At 44.9% G+C, this 15653-nt stretch overlaps 1 protein-coding gene across 3 annotated transcripts in view; it reads right to left on the bottom strand.

Moving 5' to 3' along the window:
* Positions 1–1502: 1502 nt before the first annotated feature.
* The window catches only part of ZNHIT6 (zinc finger HIT-type containing 6), a 215170-nt gene continuing 201019 nt past the window's right edge, over positions 1503–15653 (bottom strand). For 2 of the 3 annotated variants that reach the window (XM_069232265.1, XM_069232267.1), the window contains one exon: positions 1503–2272. In XM_069232265.1, coding sequence (XP_069088366.1) covers positions 2184–2272 — 89 coding nt within the window. In that variant the 3' untranslated portion in view covers positions 1503–2183. Of the gene's footprint in view, positions 2316–15653 lie in introns of all 3 variants that reach the window. The other variant, XM_069232266.1, reaches the window with a different exon arrangement.

The raw sequence follows: 15653 nt of genomic DNA, 5'->3' as shown, positions 1-15653 counted from the left end.
TGAGTGGATTGAACATGGAAACAACTTGTTTTAAATGTTTGATTTGAAACCTTTTATGTGTGTGTGTGTGTGTGTGTGTGTGTGTGTGTTTCTAGGCTAAGAAGGTTTTTTTCTTGACTTCTCTTCAGAGCCCTTTCCTGAGACGCTTCTCAGAATTATTCTGAGAGGCCCTTTCATTCCCCTGCCTGAATCTATGCTGCTTTGATTACTAAGTTTTCTGAACCTCTCTTTATCTGAAGTTCTGCTTTGATTAATATTTGAGGTTTGAGGCTAAAAGCTTCATGCTTTCAACTTTCGATTTTGAGATCTTCATGGGTTTTAACTGGTGCTTTTCTCTCTGTTCTTTATAGAATACACTTAAATGCTATTGTTCTATTACTGATCATGTATGATTGCCTTGATTGATCTAATTGAATTGGTGAGATTTAATACTAATTCTGCTAATACAACTTTAAGAACCTGAGACTTTAATCAAGCTCTGAAACTCACACCAACTTTCATCATTGACTCCCAAGAGATTGAAATTGAAACTGTGATGACTAGTTGATTTGATTTGCAACTTCTGGTTAATCTCATCTGCGTCCAAGGTACATCAGCCTTGTCACCGGGGACTACTGATTCAATGAGTTGGTAAGATTATACCGTAAACCAAATATTTACCTAAAGTCCCAACTTCACCAATGATCAATAATCACTATTCTGATAAAAGTCACTGTCATCAAGTTGAAAGATGTTACAACGTTTGTCTGCATTTGCAGGTCAAAACACATGTGCAAAGAGATTTTAATAAGACAAAGAGGTATTGTGTGGTAGTACTCATTGATTCTATGACACATTATATGATGCAAAAGTAAACTGATAGTGTGGTACTCTGGCTTGAGGAAATTAGATGAAAGTTGCTTTAATTGATTCTTATTGCAATGATAGGTAGCTAAATGGGCATCTCCAGATGCTTTACACAAGGTTATTGTATGGATAGTTTCACTGACAGAAGAAATAACTGTTAAATTTACTAGAACTTACCATCAATATTATGAAGTCCATTTTAGATCATCAGATGTCACCATCAGTTCATATTTACCTATTTAGAAATCAAAGCAAACTAGCTTGCCAGAGCGGTTAGAGTGTCCAAACTTATAAGTTCTCAGAGAGACAAAGGAAACACTGACATCACTCTTTTAATTTGATTAAAATTGTAAATTACACATGGCACTGCTTTCAGTTAAAATACCGACTTAAACTAAAAAATGAGCATTAATTTAAGTGATTAATAACAATAGATGTACAATTATTATTATTTTTTTACATAAAATTGTAAACTCTCTACAAACAGAAACAAGGATGGTCTGGAAGCCATGTAAACAGTGAAATGATATATTAATTTGCCTTTTAATAAGAATCCTTGGATGCCCTCTGGATGTTGCGATGGAAACTGAAGCAGGCTTGCGGGAGGTCATGAATTTCTTTGCCTGACATAACATATGAATCACTTGACACTCAGGTTGATTTCACATTTAAAACTTTCTGAAATCCATTTATTTCAAAGATGTCCAACACAAGACATTTTAAGCCAATGCAAAACTCAAGGAATTCATGTTAAAAAATGTTTCAAAATCCAGGAACGTAATATGAATAATGTAAACAAAATTCCCAGCCCTTTGGATGAAAGAAAGATATCAGAAAATAGTACCTTTAATCCCCCCCCCACCCAGTTGGAGGGACACAAGATACCCATGACCATATGCACCTCTCATGCATGAAGGTAGAATAGCTTGCAATAGTATACATTACAAAAAGCTTTGTAACAAATTACTCACTAGAAATATTCTGCATATGTAATAAAGTGCACTGGTGCCCACGACCTGAAGGACATATACATTAGTCTTATTACACAGACGTGCAGGGTGAACTAAAACAGGGAGCCTACTGTAAGAGTTGCATTATAGTAAACAACCACACTGCCTGAGAAAATACAACATTTTAAAATTGAACACACAAGATGATTCCTAGCCTCAAAAGTGGGAAACACTGTTTACAGCTTACACTTGAATAGAACTTTGTTACATAGCATGAATGTGCATCTAGTTAATATAAAAAAGTTAACTGAATACTTCAAATTGTATACAAAACAAATTTGCCTTGACAGTTCTTTGCTTCTCTGCTTTTTTGTGTTGTTGGATTTTTCAGGAGCAGTCTCGGATCTCTCCGTCTTCCTCTTCACTTTGAGAAGCAACAGCAGACAGTAAGTTCTGCTCATTTGAATCGCTTGTCTCTACAATCAGAATGCTCTGTGTTATTAGGATTGAACTGTTTTCCTTTTGTTGAAAAGAAAAAGCAAACCAGTGCAAACGGCACATGACAGATTTTCAACGAAAATGAAATGGGAAAAAGAAGGGAACAAATGTCATCCATTCTGTAAACTGTTAAACCATAGCATTAAAACACAAACTATAAAGAAATAAAGGTTACTTAACCAGCTACTATGGTTCTCCGCTTAAAATCCTTCCATGCAGACTGTAGCAATAACTGCCTTAATTTTCACTAAGTGGTCAAGTTTAAGGCAGAAGGGAAGGTCTGAAATGACAATGTAGCAAAGCACCAGGCCATTTTAGTCTGTGATTCATAGGTCAAGGGCTCTGTTTTTAGGTCACACCAATCAGACAGAATAATCTATCTGATTGAAAAACACCTACTGTGAGCTTACCAAGATCCTGCAGTGGGTTTAAAGCCCACCTACTGCATACCAAAAGTTGGCTTTATTGTCACTTTCATTGCCTTGCTTTGTATTTGATGGTTTCTCTTGTCTATCTTGAGTCTGTTTTTCAAGGTCACGGCATTGTTACCATTCTGCCACTGCTCACTTTTAAGGAATTACTTTTTCATTTTGGACAAGCACTCCATGAGAGCGTGTGTGCTTTCCAGCTGTCTCCAGTGTGCTTCTCCTTGCTCTCCGTGTTGCTCTCTCCCTTTTTTTTTTTTTTTACTTCTTTCCAATCTCAAGCCCACTGCTTGTAGCTCCCCCACCCGCTCTCACACCACAGCATACTTTTTATTTTTTATTTTAGAGGCCTTGACAACTTGCAATTTGCTTCCGGACCACTTCCCAGTGATAAAAGAGCGTGTTAACACATATTAGCCAATAAAAAGGAAACATTATCCTAAGCACATCTGCGCATTCAAAATGCGCACACTGATTGGATTGACAACTGAACAGTTTTTCCATTACTGGTAAGTTGGAAACACTGAAAAGTCTCTTTTTAGAAAGCAACTGATGGATATGATACACGTAATAAAAACAGATCAGGGAATGGTCACTAGGATGGGTAGTATAAAGACCAAATGTGAACAGATGTGCTCAGGATAATGTTTACTTCTTTTTTGCTAATATGTACACTTGGCGACAACAACAGTATTTCTGTTTGAATGAGCGTTATATTGATTCAAATTTACCCTGAAGAAGTGGAAAACATGCACTGACACCTGCAGGATTGTTTTGTGATCAAAAACTTTCAAGTTACCTATATACTGTTCGAGTACAAATACAAGTGGAAAATTGGAAACTTTTTGAATTTCGATTTTTATATTCAATATATATATATATATATGGAAAATGTTACTTACCCAGTGTACATCTGTTCGTGGCATGTTCCGCTGCAGATTCACATGCTGTGCACTGTTCCTGCCATGTAGTGTTGGGCTCGGAGTGTTACAAGTTGTTTTTCTTCAAAGAAGTCTTTTCGAATCATGGGACCGAGTGACTCCTCCCTTTCGGCTCCATTGCGCATGCGCATAGATTGTTTTCCCGCATAGGGTGAGGTAGGAGTGGTAGAATGAGAATAGTAAAGATGTCCATGCAATGGAATAGATATGTATGTACATAGTTTGTGCTAAAATAATGTTTATTTACATATATACAATTTCTAATTGCAACTTAAACGGCTACACGCTCCCGGGGAGGTGGAAAGGCGCATGTGAATCTGCAGGGGAACATGCCACGAACAGATGTACATTGGGTGTAAGGAAATGCCTCCTTGGCATGGTTACCCCCTGACTTTTTGCTTTTGCTGATGCTAAGTTATGATTTGAAAGTGTGCTGGGACCCAGCTAACCAGGCCCCAGCACCAGTGCTCTTTCCCTAACTGTACCTTTGTCTCCACAATTGCCACAACCCTGGCACTCAGGTAAGTCCCTTGTAACTGGTACCAAGGGCCCTGATGCCAGGGAAGGTCTCTAAGGGCTGCAGCATGTCTTATGCCACCATAGGGACCCCTCACTCAGCACATACACACTGCTTCACAGCTCATGTGTGCTGGTGAGGAGAAAATGACTAAGTCGACATAGCACTCGCCTCAGAGTGCCATGCCAACCTCGCACTGCCTGTGGCATAGGTAAGTCACCCCTCTAGCAGGCCTTACAGCCTTAAGGCAGGGTGCACTATACCACAGATGAGGGCATATGTGCATGAGCACTATGCCCCTACAGCGTCTAAGCAAAACCTTAGACATTGTAAGTGCAGTGTAGCCATAAGAGTATATGGTCTGGGAGTCTGTCAAACATGAACTCCATAGCACCATAATGGCTACACTGAAAACTGGGAAGTTTGGTATCAAACTTCTCAGCACAATAAATGCACACTGATGCCAGTGTGCACTTTATTGTAAAATACACCCAGAGGGCATCTTAGAGATGCCCCCTGAAAACATACCCGATTTCCACTGTGGGCTGACCAGTTTCTGCCAGCCTGCCACACACCAGACATGTTGCTGGCCACATGGGGAGAGTGCCTTTGTCACTCTGTGGCCAGGAACAAAGCCTGTACTGGGTGGAGGTGCTTCTCACCTCCCCCTGCAGGAAATGTAACACCTGGCGGTGAGCCTCACCCCCTTTGTTACAGCGCCACAGGGCATCCCAGCTAGTGGAGATGCCCGCCCCTCCGGCCACTGCCCCCACTTTTGGCGGCAAGGCTGGAGGAGATAATGAGGAAAACAAGGAGGAGTCACCCCCCAGTCAGGATAGCCCCTAAGGTGCCCTGAGCTGAGGTGACTCTTACTTCATCTTGTAGAAGGAGGATTTCCCCCAATAGGATTAGGGATGTGCCCTCCTCCCCACAGGGAGGAGGCTCAAAGAGGGTGTAGCCACCCTCAGGACCAGTAGCCATTGGCTACTGCCCTCCCAGACCTAAACAAACCCCTAAATTCAGTATTTAGGGGCTCCCAGAACCAAAGAAGACAGATTCCTGCAACCTAAAGAAGAAGAAGGACTGCTGACCTGAAGCCCTGCAGTGAAGACGGAGACGACAACTGATGTGGCCCCAGCCCCACCGGCCTGTCTCCCTACTTTGGCGAAAACTGCACCAGCGACGCATCCAACAGGGACCAGTGACTTCTGAAGCCTCAGAGGACTGCCCTGCATCTAAAGGACCAAGAAGCTCCCGAGAACAGCGGCCCTGTTCAAGAAACTGCAACTTTCTGCAACAAAGAAAAAACTTTAAAGAACCCACGTTTCCCGCCAAAAACGTGAGACTTTCCACTCTGCACCTGACGCCCCCGGCTCGACCTGCGGAAAACTAACACTACAGGGAGGACTCCCCGGCGACTGCGAGCCCATGAGTAGCCAGAGTTGACCCCCCTGAGCCCCTACAGCGATGCCTGCAGAGGAAGTCCAGAGGCTCCCACTGACCGAGACTGCCGGTAACAAGGAACCCGACGCCTGGAACCAGCACTGCACCCGCAGCCCCCAGGACCTGAAAGAACTGAACTCCAGTGCAGGAGCGACCCCCAGGCGACCCTCTGCCTAGCCCAGGTGGTGGCTACCCCGAGGACCCCCCATGTGACTGCCTGCATCGTTGAAGAGACCGCCGGTCTCCCCATTGATTCCTATCTGAAACCGGACGCCTGTTTGCACTCTGCACCCGGCTGCCCCTGTGCCGCTGAGGGTGTACTTTGTGTGCCTGCTTGTATCCTTCCCGGTGCCCTATAAAACCTCCGTGGTCTGCCCTCCGAGGAAGCGGGTACTTACCTGCTGGCAGACTGGAACCGGGGCACCCTTATTTCCATTGAAGCCTATGTGCTTTGGGCACCACTTTGACCTCTGCACCTGACCGGCCCTGAGCTGCTGGTGTGGTAACTTTGGGGTTGCCTTGAACCCCCAACGTGGGCTACCTTGGACCAAACTTTGAACCCTGTAAGTGTCTTACTTACCTGTGAACTTAACATTTACTTACCTCCCCCAGGAACTGTTGATTTTTGCACTGTGTCCAATTTTAAAATAGATTATTGCCATCTTTGTCAAAACTGTACATGCTATTGTGATTATTCAAAGTTCCTAGAATACCTGAGTGGAATACCTTTCATTTGAAGTATTACTTGTAAATCTTGAATCTGTGGTTCTTAAAATAAACTAAGAAAATATATTTTTCTATATAAAAACCTATTGGCCTGGAGTAAGTCTTTGAGTGTGTGTCCCTCAATTATTGCCTGTGTGTGTACAACAAATGCTTAACACTACCCTCTGATAAGCCTACTGCTCGACCACACTACCACAAAATAGAGCATTAGAATTATCTCTTTTTGCCACTATCTTACCTCTAAGGGGAACCCTTGGACTCTGTGCACACTATTTCTTACTTTGAAATATTATATACAGAGCCAACTTCCTACATTGGTGGACTTTGCATTTGCTGGACTACTCAGCCAATACCTAATCACATGACTAAATTCCAAAAATTGTCATTAGAAACTGAATGTAACAAAATAGGAAGATGATGATGATATCACCAAATGGTTCACAGCTTTTGAGAGGGCTTGTGCAACCAGAAAAGTAAACAAATCTCACTGGGGTGCTCTCCTTTGGGAAATGTTCACTGGAAAGTGTAGGGATAGACTCATCACACTCTCTGGAAAAGATGCAGAATCCTATGACCTCATGAAGGCTACCCTGATTGAGGGCTTTGGATTCTCAACTGAGGAGTACAGGATTAGGTTCAGGGGGCCTCAAAAATCCTCAAGCCAGACCTGGGTTGATTTTGTTGACTTCTCAGTCAAAACACTGGATGGTTGGATTAATGCCAGTGGTGTAACTGATTATGATGGGCTGTACAATCTGTTTATGAAAGAACACCTTTTAAGTAATTGTTTCAATGATAAACTGCATCAGCATCTGGTAGACCTAGGTCCAATTTCTCCCCAAGAATTGGGAAAGAAGGCAGACCACTGGGTCAAGACTAGGGTGACCAAGACTTCCACAGGGGGTGACCAAAAGAAAGGGGTCACAAAGACTCCCCAGGGGAAGAGTGTTGAGACATCCAAGGGTAAAAGTAAAGAGTCTTCTACAGGGCCCCAAAAACCTGCTCAGGAGGGAAGGTCCAAAGCTTCTTCACAATCCACATTTGGGTACAAGGGTAAAAACTTTGATCCCAAAAAGTCCTGGTGTCGTAGCTGTAATCAGCAGGGACACCAAACTGGAGACAAGGCCTATCCCAAGAGAGGTTCCACTTCTACTACTCCAGATAGCACTGGAATAGCCAGTCTCCAAGTGGGATCAACAGTGTGCACAGAGCAAATCAGGATTCACACTGAAGCTACATTAGTTTCTGAGGGTGGGGTGGACTTAGCCACACTAGCTGCCTGGCCCCCTAATATGCAAAAAATACAGGCAGCAACTCTTAATTAATGGGACTAGTGTAGAATCCCTGAGGGATACAGGTGCCAGTGTCACAATGGTGACAGACAAACTGGTTTCCCCAGGACAATACCTGACTGGACAAACTTATCCAGTCACCAATGCTGACAATCAGACTAAAGTACATACCATGGCTATGGTAACTTTAGAATGGGGAGGGGTCACTGGCCTTAAACAGGTGGTAGTCTCCTCTGCTATCCCAGTAGACTGTTTGCTTGGAAACGACATGGAGTCCACAGCATGGGCTGAGGTAGAACTGAAAACCCATGCAGCCATGCTGGGTATCCCTGAACTGGTGTGTGTCAAGACAAGGGCACAGTGCAAGGCTCAGGGTGAAAAAGAGGTGTTGGAGCCTGGAAGAATGGCCCAACCCTCCAAGAGAAAATGAAAGAAGACTGGGGAACCAGCTTCAACACAGCAAAAGAAAAAGAACCTCTCTTCCCAGGAAGAAGTTCTGCCCTCTGAGGGAACTGAGCCCATGGAGCTGGAACCATATCAGGTTGAACTCTTAGGCCCAGGGGGACCCACAAGGGAACAGCTGTGTAAGGGGCAAGAAAGCTGTCCCTCTCTTGAAGGCCTTAGGCAGCAAGCTGCTGAGGAAACAAAAGGAAAAGTCAGTGGAACACACAGGGTCTATTGGGAAGATGGACTCCTTTACACTGAGGCAAGAGATCCCAAACCTGGTGCCACTAGGAGAGTGGTAGTGCCTTGGGAGTTTAGGGAGTTCATTCTGCCCTTAGCCCATGACATTCCACTTGCCGGGCATTTGGGACAAACCAAGACATGGTAGAGGTTAGTCAACCATTTCTATTGGCCCAACATGTCCCAGAAAGTCAAGGTGTTTTGTGCCTCCTGTGCCACCTGTCAAGCCAGTGGTAAGACAGGTGGCCATCCAAAGGCCCCCCTCATTCCACTTCCAATGGTGGGGGTCCCCTTTGAAAGAGTGGGAGTGGACATAGTGGGTCCATTTGAACCTCCCACAGCCTCAGGGAATCAGTATATCCTAGTAGTAGTGGATCATGCTACTAGGTACCCTGAAGTAATTCCCCTTAGGTCCACTACTGCCCCTGCAGTAGCCAAAGCACTCATTGGTATATTTACCAGAGTGGGATTTCCTAAGGAAGTGGTTTCTGACAGGTACCAACTTCATGTCAGCATACCTTAAACACATGTGGAATGAGTATGGGCTGATTTACAAATTCACCACACCATACCATCCACAAACCAATGATCTTGTTGAAAGGTTTAACAAGACATTGAAGGGCATGATCATGGGGCTCCCTGAAAAGCTCAAAAGGAGATGGGATGTCCTCTTGCCATGTCTGCTTTTTGCCTACAGAGAGGTGCCTCAAAAGGGAGTTGGGTTTTCCCCCTTTGAACTTCTGTCTGGCCATCCTGTAAGGGGACCACTAGCTCTTGTAAAAGAAGGCTGGGAGAGACCTCTTCATGAGCCTAAGCAAGATATAGTGGACTATGTACTAGGCCTACATTCCAGGATGGCAGAGCACATGGAAAAGGCAAGTAAAAACCTTGAGGCCAGCCAACAACTCCAGAAGATGTGGTATGACCAAAAGGCTGCTATGGTTGAGATTCAGCCAGGGCAGAAAGTCTGGGTTCTGGAGCCTGTGGCTCCCAGGGCACTTCAGGACAGAAGGAGTGGCCCTTACCCAGTGCTAGAGAGAAAGAGTCAGGTCACCCACCTGGTAGACCTAGGCACTAGCAGGACCCCCAAAAGGGTGACCCATGTGAACCGCCTCAAACTCTTTCATGACAGGGCAGATGTAAACATGTTAATGGTTACAGATGAGGACCAGGAAGCTGAGAGTGAACCTCTCCCTGATCTCCTCTCCACTGACCCTAAAGATGGCTCAGTAGATGGAGTGATCTACTCAGACACCCTCTCTGGCCAACAGCAAGCTGACTGTAGGAAAGTCCAACAACAGTTTGCTGAGCTCTTTTCCCTAACCCCTGGTCAGACACACCTGTGTACCCATGATGTGGACACAGGAGACAGCATGCCTGTCAAAAACACAATTTTTAGACAGTCTGACCAAGTTAAGGAAAGCATCAAAGTAGAAGTCCACAAGATGCTGGAATTGGGAGTCATTGAGCACTCTGGCAGTCCCTGGGCTAGCCCAGTGGTCTTAGTGCCCAAACCTCACACAAAAGATGGCAAGAGAGAGATGAGGTTTTGTGTGGACTACAGAGGACTTAATTCTGTCACCAAGACAGATGCCCAGCCCATTCCAAGGGCAGATGAGTTAATTGACAATTTGGGTGCTGCCAAATACTTGAATACCTTTGATTTGACAGCAGGCAAATCAGAATGGCACCAGGAACAAAAGACTGCATTCTCTACACCTGATGGGCACTACCAGTTTACTGTGATGCCCTTTGGCTTAAAGGTTGCCCCTGCCACCTTCCAAAGATGGTGAATCAAGTCCTTGCTGGTTTGGAGTCCTTTAGTGCAGCTTATCTTGATGATATTGCTGTCTTTAGCTCCAGCTGGCAGGATCACCTGGTCCACCTGAAGAAGGTTTTGCAGGCCCTGCAAGCAGCAGGCTTCTCTATCAAGGCATCTAAATGTCAGATAGGGCAGGGTACTGTGATTTACTTGGGACACCTTGTAGGTGGAGGCCAAGTTCAGCAACTCCAACCCAAGATCCAGACTATTCTAGACTGGGTAGCTCCAAAAACCCAGACTCAAGTCAGGGCATTCCTTGGCTTGACTGGTTACTATAGGAGGTTTGTGAAGGGATATGGATCCATAGTGACACCCCTCACAGAACGTACCTCTAAGAAAATGCCCAAGAAGGTAAACTGGACTGTAGAATACCAACAGGCCTTTGACACCCTGAAACAAGCTATTTGCACAGCACCAGTTCTCAAAGCTCCAGATTACTCCAAGCAGTTCATTGTGCAGACTGATGCCACTGAACATGGGATGGGGCAGTTCTGTCCCAAACAAATGATGATGGCCTTGACCAGCCTGTTGCTTTCATTAGCAGGCGGTTACTCCCCAGGGAGCCGCGTTGGAGTGCCATTGAGAGGGAGGCCTTTGCTGTGATCTGGTCCCTGAAGAAGCTGAGACCATACCTCTTTGGTACTCACTTTGTAGTTCAGACTGACTACAGACTTTTCAGATGGCTAATGCAAATGAAAGGTGAAAATCCTAAACTGTTGAGGTGGTCCATATCCCTACAGGGAATGGGCTTTATACTGGAACACAGACCTGGGACTGCCCATGCCAATGCAGATGGCCTTTCCAGGTTCTTCCACTAAGAAAATGAAGACTCTCTTGGGAAAGGTTAGTCTCATCCTCTTTCGTTTGGAGGGGGGGTGTAAGGAAATGCCTCCTTGGCATGGTTACCCCCTGACTTTTTGCCTTTGCTGATGCTAAGTTATGATCTGAAAGTGTGCTGGGACCCTGCTAACCAGGCCCTAGCACCAGTGTTCTTTCCCTAACTGTACCTTTTTCTCGACAATTGGCACAACCCTGGAATTCAGGTAAGTCCCTTGTAACTGGTACCCCTGGTACCAAGGGCCCTGATGCCAGGGAAGGTCTCTAAGGGCTGCAGCATGTCTTATGCCACCCTAGGGACCCCTCACTCAGCACATACACACTGCTTCACAGCTCGTGTGTGCTGGTGGGGAGAAAATGTCTAAGTCGACATGGCACTCCCCTCAGAGTGCCATGCCAACCTCGCACTGCCTGTGGCATAGGTAAGTCACCCCTCTAGCAGGCCTTACAGCCCTAAGGCAGGGTGCACTATACCACAGGTGAGAGCATATGTGCATGAGCACTATGCCCCTACAGTGTCTAAGCAAAACCGTAGACATTGTAAGTGCAAGGGAGCCATAAGAGTATATGGTCTGGGAGTCTGTCAAATATGAACTCCACAGCACCATAATGGCTACACTGAAAACTGGGAAGTTTGGTATCAAACTTCTCAGCACAATAAATGCCAGTGTGCACTTTATTGTAAAATACACCCGGAGAGCATCTTAGACATGCCCCCTGAAAACATACCCGACTTCAGTGTGGGCTGACTAGTTTCTGCCAGCCTGCCACACACCAGACATGTTGCTGGCCTCATGGGGAGAGTGCCTTTGTCACTCTGTGGTCATGAACAAATCCTGCATTGGGTGGAGGTGCTTCTCACCTCCCCCTGCAGGAACTGTAACACCTGGAGGTGAGCCTCAAAGGCTCACCCCCTTTGTTACAGCGCCACAGGGTATCCCAGCTAGTGGAGATGCCCGTCCCTCCGGCCACTGCCCCTACTTGTAGCGGCAAGGCTGGAGGAGATAATGAGGAAAACAAGGAGGAGTCACCCCCCAGTCAGGACAGCCCCTAAGGTGGCCTGAGCTGAGATGACTCTTACTTTTAGAAATCCTCCATCTTGTATAAGGAGGATTCCCCCAATAGGATTAGGGATGTGCCCGCCTCCCCACAGGGAGGAGGCACAAAGAGGGTGTAGCCACCCTCAGGGCCAGTAGCCATTGACTACTGCCCTCCCAGACCTAAACACACCCCTCAAATTCAGTATTGCCTGCATCGTTGAAGAGACCCCCGGGTCTCCCCATTGATTCCTATCTGAAACCTGATGCCTGTTTGCACTCTGCACCCGGCCGGCACTGTGCCGCTGAGGGTGTACTTTCTGTGCCTGCTTGTGTTCCCCCCGGGTGCCCTACAAAACCCCCCTGGTCTGCCCTCCGAGGACGCGGGTACTTACCTGCTGGCAGACTGGAACCGGGGCACCCTTATTTCCATTGAAGCCTATGTGTTTTGGGCACCACTTTGACCTCTGCACCTGACCGGCCCTGAGCTGTTGGTGTGGTAACTTTGGGGTTGCCTTGAACCCCCAACAGTGGGCTACTTTGGACCCAACTTTAAACCCTGTACGTGTCTTACTTACCTGTGAACTTAACATTTACTTACCTCCCCCAGGAACTGTTGATTTTTGCACTGTGTCCACTCTTAAAATAGCTTATTGTCATTTTTGTCAAAACTGTACATGCTATTGTGATTATTCAAAGTTCCTAGAATCCCTGAGTGAAATACCTTTCATTTGAAGTATTACTTGTAAATCTTGAACCTGTTGTTCATAAAATAAACTAAGAAAATTTATTTTTCTATATAAAAACATATTGGCCAGGAGAAGTCTTTGAGTGTGTCCCCCTCATTTACTGTCTGTGTGTGTACAACAAATGCTTCACACTACCCTCTGATAAGCCTACTGCTCGACCACACTATCACAAAATAGAGCATTAGAATTATATGTTTTTGCCACTATCTTACCTCTAAGGGGAACCCTTGGACTCTGTGCACACTATTTCTTACTTTGAAATAGTATATACAGAGCCAACTTCCTACACTGGGTAAGTGATATTTTCTGTTCGATGGCATGTGTAGCTGCAGATACACATGCTGTGCATTGACTACAAAGCAGTAATCCTCCCAAAAGCAGTGGTCAGCCTGTAGGAGTTGAAGTTGTTTGAAATAATGTTCTCAGTACAGCCTGTCCTACTGTGGCTTGTTGTGTTGCTAACACATCTACACACTAGTGTTTGGTAAACGTATGAGGTGTAGACCAAGTGGCTTCCTTACAAATCTCTGTCATTGGTATGTTACCTAGAAAGGCCATTGTTGCCCCTTTCTTCCTAGTGGAGTGTGCCTTTAGTGCAATGAGTAGTTCTCTTTTAGGTAACAAGTTTGTATGCATTTAACTATCCACCTGGCTATACCTTGTTTGGATATGGGGTTACCAGCATGGGTTTTTGGAAAGCAACGAATTGCTTACTTTTATGAAATGGTTTTGTTCTATCTATATAGTACATTAGTGCTCTTTTTATGTCTAATGTATGCAGTGCTCTTTCTGCTGATTCTGGCTGTGGGAAGAAGACTGGGAGCTCCACAGTTTGGTTTAAATGAAACGGTGAGATGACTTTTGGCGGAAATTTGGGATTTGTGCGTAGAACCACTTTAGGTTTGTGTACTTGTATAAAGGGTTCTTCGATAATGAACGCCTGTATTTCGCTAACTCTTCGTAGTGAAGTGATGGCTACTAGAAATGCTACCTTCCAAGATAAGAATTGGATTTGGCAAAAATGCATGGGTTCAAAAGGTGGGCCCATGAGTCGTGTAAGTACAATATTAAGATTCCACGAGGGTACCGGTGGGGTTCTTGGAGGTATGATCCTTTTTAGTCCTTCCATAAAGGCTTTAATAACTGGTATTCTAAATAGTGATTTTGTGTGTTTAATCTGCAAGTAATCAGAGATTGCAGTGAGATTAATTTTGATGGAAGAAAAAGCAAGATTTGCTTTTTGTAGGTGTAGTAAATAACCCACAATGTCTTGTATGGAGGCATCTAACGGTGTGATTTGGTTTGTTTGGCAGTAGAAAACAAACCTTTTCCATTTTTTAGCATAGCAATGCCTTGTGGTAGGTTTTCTTGCTTGTTTAATGACTTCCATACTCTCATTTGGAAGATTTTGATAGCCAAACTCTAAGACTTCAGGAACCAGATTGCTAGGTTGAGCGTTGCTGGATTGGGGTGTCTGATCCGTTTGTGTTGTGTTAACAGATATGGTCTGTTTGGGATTTTGATGTGAGGTACTACTGAGAGGTCCAACAGTGTGGTGTACCACGGTTGGCGTGCCCACGTTGGTGCTATGAGTATTAGTTTGAGTTTGTTTTGACTCAGTTTGTTGACTAGGAAAGGAATGAGTGGGAGAGGGGGAAAAGCGTAAGCAAATATCCCTGACCAATTGATCCATAAAGCATTGCCCTTGGACTGAGGGTGTGGGTACCTGGATGCAAAGTTTTGGCATTTTGCGTTTTGTTTTGTGGCGAACAGATCTATGTCTGGTGTCCCCCACTGGTGAAATTATTTTTGTAGTATCTGGGGATGTATTTCCCATTCGTGAGTTTGCTGGTGATCTCGACTGAGATTGTCGGCTAATTGATTGTGAATGCCTGGAATATATTGAGCTATTAGGCGAATGTTGTTGTGAATTGCCCAATGCCAAATCTTTTGTGCTAGGAGGCATAGTTGTGATGAGTGTGTTCCCCCCTGTTTGTTTAGGTAGTACATTGTTGTCATATTGTCTGTTTTGACAAGAATGTGTTTGTGAACTAGAAGAGGTTGAAATGCTTTATGTGTAGTTGCCTTTGTTGACTGTCCCATTGCCCTTGTATATTGTGATTGTTGAGGTATGCTCCCCACCCAATCATTGACGCATCTGTTGTGAGAATGGCGTGAGGCACAGGGTCTTGAAAAGGCCGCCCTTTGTTTAAATTTACAGGGTTCCACCATTGAAGCGAATAGTGTGTTTGGCGGTCTATCAACACTAGATCTTGGAGTTGACCCTGTGCCTGCGTCCATTGTTGTGCAAGGCACTGCTGTAAGGGCCGCATGTGTAGCCGCGCGTTTGGGACAATTGCAATGCATGATGCCATTATGCCTAGGAGTTTCATGACAAATCTGACTATGTAGTGCTGATTTGGTTGTATGTTTGATAGCATGGTTTGGAATGATTGTACTCTTTGTGGGCTTGGAGTGGCAATCGCTCTTTGAGTGTTGCTCCCAAGTATTGTTGTAGTTGGGATGGTTGTAAGTGAGATTTTTGGTAATTTATAGAGAACCGTAGTTTGTATAGGGTATCTATTACATACTGTGTGTGATTGTGACACCGTTGTTCAGTGTTGGATTTTATTAGCCAATCGTCTAGTTATGGGAATACGTGTGATTTCTCCTTATATGGGCTGCTACTACAGCGAGGCATTTTGTAAGTACTCTGGGTGCTGCTGTTATCCCGAAGGGCAATACCTTGAATTGGTAATGTTTGCCCTGTATGACCAACCTGAGATATTTTCTGTGAGATGGATGGATGGGTATATGGAAATACGCATCTTTTAGATCCAGTGTTGAAATGTATTCTCCGTGTTTTAGTAAGGGGACTACATCTTG

Source organism: Pleurodeles waltl, chromosome 4_2 (genome assembly GCF_031143425.1).
Source record: "Pleurodeles waltl isolate 20211129_DDA chromosome 4_2, aPleWal1.hap1.20221129, whole genome shotgun sequence".
NCBI classification, from domain to species: domain Eukaryota; kingdom Metazoa; phylum Chordata; class Amphibia; order Caudata; family Salamandridae; genus Pleurodeles; species Pleurodeles waltl.
This window is presented reverse-complemented; position numbering and strand designations above follow the sequence as displayed.